Source organism: Brassica oleracea, chromosome C9 (genome assembly GCF_000695525.1).
Source record: "Brassica oleracea var. oleracea cultivar TO1000 chromosome C9, BOL, whole genome shotgun sequence".
Lineage (NCBI taxonomy): Eukaryota > Viridiplantae > Streptophyta > Magnoliopsida > Brassicales > Brassicaceae > Brassica > Brassica oleracea.
In genome coordinates, this window is record NC_027756.1 from 7,323,699 (window position 1) to 7,328,440 (window position 4,742).

General features: G+C 37.9%; 1 protein-coding gene across 1 annotated transcript; it reads left to right on the plus strand.

Moving 5' to 3' along the window:
* The first annotated feature begins 675 nt into the window (after positions 1 to 675).
* LOC106313116 (receptor protein kinase-like protein At4g34220) lies at positions 676 to 3,881 on the plus strand. The gene is made up of 2 exons (XM_013750856.1): positions 676 to 2,502; positions 3,174 to 3,881. The coding sequence occupies exons 1-2, from the start codon at positions 906 to 908 to the stop codon at positions 3,731 to 3,733; spliced, it is 2,157 nt and encodes a 718-aa protein (XP_013606310.1). The 5' UTR covers positions 676 to 905; the 3' UTR covers positions 3,734 to 3,881.
* Positions 3,882 to 4,742: the final 861 nt, after the last annotated feature.

Genomic DNA, 4,742 nt, shown 5'->3' on the forward strand with positions numbered 1-4,742 from the left:
TATGTTCATCTTTTATTTATTAAGTTTGAATTAAATATATTTCGACTTTCTCTTTAACACCTTACATAAACATTTTAATTTTATGATATATTTTTTTCTTCTTCTATATTTTAACTATACTTTATGGCTATTTTCTGAAAAGATTTTTTTTAATGTAAAATATAAAGCATGTTAAAGAATTCTGAAAATATTTTAAATTTTAAACTATATCTCATTTCTAGTTTCTCATGCAAAGGAAAAAAAAAACAATTCTTAAATGTTTAAATACGACTGTGCTTGTTATATAACTCTGAAAATTTTCTAGTATCAACCCAACATAAGTATAACATATATGGTATTAAATAAAAAATGCAAAGTCTCAAAATTCAAAATAAATCAGAATCTAAAGTGTACATACCTTAAAATCCACTAGAATGTGTTGTTTACTCTCTCAATCATAACATTCAAAATTTGAAATCTCATTTCTTAGAACAAAACATATCTAGTATATATTACTTATACTAAAAATACAAATCATATGAAACCAAAAAAACATGATATTTTCTCGTGACATTTTCACAAATTTCGACAAAAGACAAAGTACTAAATGAGAAATAACAACGACAAAAGGAATTTTTTTAAAAAAAACAAAAGGAATAAAAATAACCAACCCCTTTCTCTCTTCCCAGTTCCCACCTTCTCTTTAACACCTCACAGTTTTGCTTTGCTCCAATATCTCACACATTTGGTGAACAAAACAATTATCACTTACTTGCAGTTGTTCACCCTCTCTCTCTCTTATCCCTCTATTGTATGAATACAAATATTTCATAAGCATCTCTCTATCTCTTATCTCTTCTATTCTATGAATCCACAGTTTTCATAAGCATACTCAGAGAAAGAGTAAAACCCAAGAACTCAAAACCATGACTTCCCACAGAAGGGACCTCTCCAATCATTTCATCTTCCATCTTCTTCTTCTTCTCCCTACCCTACTCCAAGCTCTTAACACCGATGGTGTCCTTTTGCTCTCTTTCAAATACACCATCACCAGTGACCCCCTCTCCGTTCTACGAAACTGGAACTACGACGATGAAACACCATGTTCTTGGACAGGTGTTACCTGTACAGAGCTTGGGAGTCCAAACACTCCAGACATGTCTAGAGTCACAAGCTTGGCTCTTCCCAACAAACAGCTTCTGGGTTCTGTCTCTCCAAGCTTGTTTTCAATCCCAAATCTAGGAATCTTGGACCTCTCCAACAATTTCTTCCACGGGTCACTCCCGGATACACTCTCCAACGCTACTCAGCTTCGTGTTCTGTCCCTTGGTAACAACAACGTCTCCGGTCAAGTGCCTGAGAGCATCACCAACGTGGCGACTCTCCAGCTCTTGAATCTCTCAGCTAACGCCATCACCGGTAAAATCCCTCAAGATCTCTCACTTCTCAAGAACCTGACGGTTCTTGATCTCTCCTCAAATCATCTAGACGGATCTCTTCCTCAGGATTTACAAGGAACAAGTCTCCATTACCTCAACTTATCACACAATCAAATATCCGGAGATATCTCTCCAACGTTCGCTCAGAAAGTTCCAGCGAGCATCATTCTCGATCTCTCATTCAACAATCTTACAGGACCAATCCCAAGTACACCACCGATGCTTAACCAAAGGGAAGAGTCTTTTCTCGGTAATCTAGGCTTGTGTGGTCAGCCGTTGAAGACCCCTTGTTTAATCCCTTCCACACTTTCAGACCCACAAAACATATCCGACACTACTTCACCAGCAATAGCGGTAATGCCGAGGTCTTCCTCGCCTCCAACAAACCCTTCACCAGAATCACCACCGAACCAAAGCAAACTAAAACCAACCACAATAGTAGGAATCACAGTTGCTGATATCGCCGGTCTAGCCATCATAGCCATGATCATCCTCTACGTATACCAGCTCAGGAAACGTAGAAGCTACCAAGAGTACAGCACTTTCAAAGTCTTGAAAGACTGTCTGGAGAAAAACGACACTTTATCCGCAAAGAAACAGACCGTTTTCGCCTTGGAGGTCACGAAATCTCCACCTGCTAAACCGGGATGGGGCTCGTGCCTAACCGGAAGGTACGACGAGACGTCCACGGAGAGCAGCGACGTAGAGAACCAGATTCAAGACCGAAAAACAGTTGACGCGTTGAAACGCGACGGTGAAACTCAACTAGTGACCGTCGACGGAGAGACGAAGCTGGAGCTGGAGACTCTACTGAAGGCGTCGGCTTACGTGTTGGGCACGAGCAGAGGAGGCATTGTGTATAAAGCGGTGCTAGAGAACGGCGCGGCGTTTGCGGTGCGGCGGATCGGAGCTGAGAGTTGCACGGCGGTGAAGTTGAAGGAGTTCGAGAGAGAGGTTCAGGGTATCGCTAAGCTTCGACACCCGAATCTCGTTAGAGTTCGTGGGTTTGTTTGGGGGAGCGAAGAGAAGCTTCTCATCTCCGACTACGTCCCCAATGGAAGCTTGCATTGCTCCTCCATCTACTGTAAGTTTACATTAGCTTACTGAATATTTGCTAAAATACGCCCAAATATCAGTTTTTTTTTTTTCTGTCATCAAACCAAATAGTAGCTGTACTTTAGTTGGTAGAGATGGGAGTTCCGGTACCCGGTCTGCTTCGGTGTGGTTAGATTCCATTTGGATAATTTACATATTCTGGCCAGGATTGGGTTTTTGATTCTCTATCCACTAGAATTTGGACTTTTTGGATTTTAAATACTTTATTCCATATATGATTCAAAATTACCTAAGAAATCAAAAAATTAAAACTAAACTTAATAAACATATAATTTAAACTGATATATGACCCGAAAATGAAATTAGGCATTTGAACTAATTATATAGGTTTTAAAATACTATTTTGGATATTCATTTAGATTCGAGTATTTGTTCCGTTCCGATTTGAGGTTCAAGTACGAATTTCCAAATTTTCGAATATTTTTGAATATCTGTTTGGATTTGGATTGGTTTGGATAATAGCGTATATCCAAACTACTATACGTCAAAACTTGTTCGAATATTATAGATCAGATTGGGTTTGGATTCAAATTTCTCAGATCGGGTTTTATTCTGATTTTGGATCTGTTTTCTTTTTTTCCCAGCCTTAATATAGTCCGTTTCCTCTGTCTCACAACATTTCTTTTGATGCGAAAACAGCAAAATCAGGGTCGTCTTCTACATCTTCGCCAAACCCTCTCTCGTTCAAGGCACGGCTCAAGATAGCAAGAGGCATAGCTCGAGGAATCGCCTACATCCATGACAAGAAGCACGTGCATGGCAACATCAAACCCAATAACATCCTCTTTGACTCTGAGTTTGAGCCAATTATTACAGATACAGGCCTTGACCGCCTAATGACTCCAGCCCATCCACTCATCGCTGGCCCAGCATCAGGCTCACAGCACCGTCCACCAGAATGGTCTACAAGCGAGAAACCAAACCCCAGATGGGACGTTTATTCTTTTGGTGTTGTCTTTCTGGAGCTTATCATGGGTCGAGTTTTCTTGGTTGATCGAGACTTTGTTCGAGAATCTGAAGTCGATGAGAAAACTTGGTTCTTGAGGTTGGTCGATGGGACAATCAACAGTGACTTGGCTTACCACGAGGATGAAGTGGTTGCATGCTTTAGGTTAACCTATGGTTGTGTCTCTTCCTTGCCTCAGAAGCGACCGTCCATGAAGGAAGTTGTTCAAGTCCTAGAGAAAATATCTGTTTAGTTGTTTACTTATTCAATGTAAAAGTATAAATTTGGTCCATCTTTAAATTTGTTTGTCACTTTTTTCTCTTTAAAAAATTATATTCTTATTAAGTATTTTGCTTGTTGCTTAACTTTGTTAATTTTAAAATATTTCTGTTTTTTAAGCATGCTTTATTTTCTTAAACTAGCGGTTGAAAATAGTTTTGTTCTTTTATTCTTGTAGATTTCTATTTGGTTGATCAATGTCATTTTCAACTTTGAGCCAGTACTTATAAGCATGCTCTGATTTCTTTATTACAGTATACCACTTCGATTAATATAAGTATTTTGGGACAGTCCCAAAATCAAAAACTGCCAAATTATATTATTATTAATATAACTATTAGTATTTTACTTGTTGCTTAACTTTGTCAATTTTAAAATATTTCTGTTTCTAAGCATGCTTGTTTTCTTAAACTGGCGGTTGAAAATAGTTTTTGTTCTTTTCTTCTTGTAGATTTCTATTTGGTTGATCAATATCATTTTCAAGTTTGAGTCAGTATTAAGCAGCTCTGATTTCCTTATTACAGTATACTGTATACCACTTCGATTAATAGAAGTATTTTGGGACAGTCCCAAAATCAAAAACTGCCAAAAGCAATGTTTTTTTTCCTGTTTTTTTTTTTTTAATTTTGGGTATCCATAAGACGACAAATACTAATTCACAATAAGAACTGTAATCCACGGATAAAATTTTTCCGGATATGTAAATGGACTGAAAACAAAAGTTTATATCCATGTGCATGTCTAAAAGCAATTAGACTTAGTTTTGATGCATCCGATAAACGAACTTGAAACTGTGACATGAATATTTACATTTGATGTTGATTTATATTTTTGGTTAGCTTCTCTGTGCGAAGATGAAGCAATAAGAAACAAGATGGTTGGTTAAGGTCTCAAGACAATGGAGATACCACTACAAGGGACAAGCATGCATGGTGGGTTAAGGTCTCAAGACAATGGAGATGCCACTACAAGGGACAAGCATG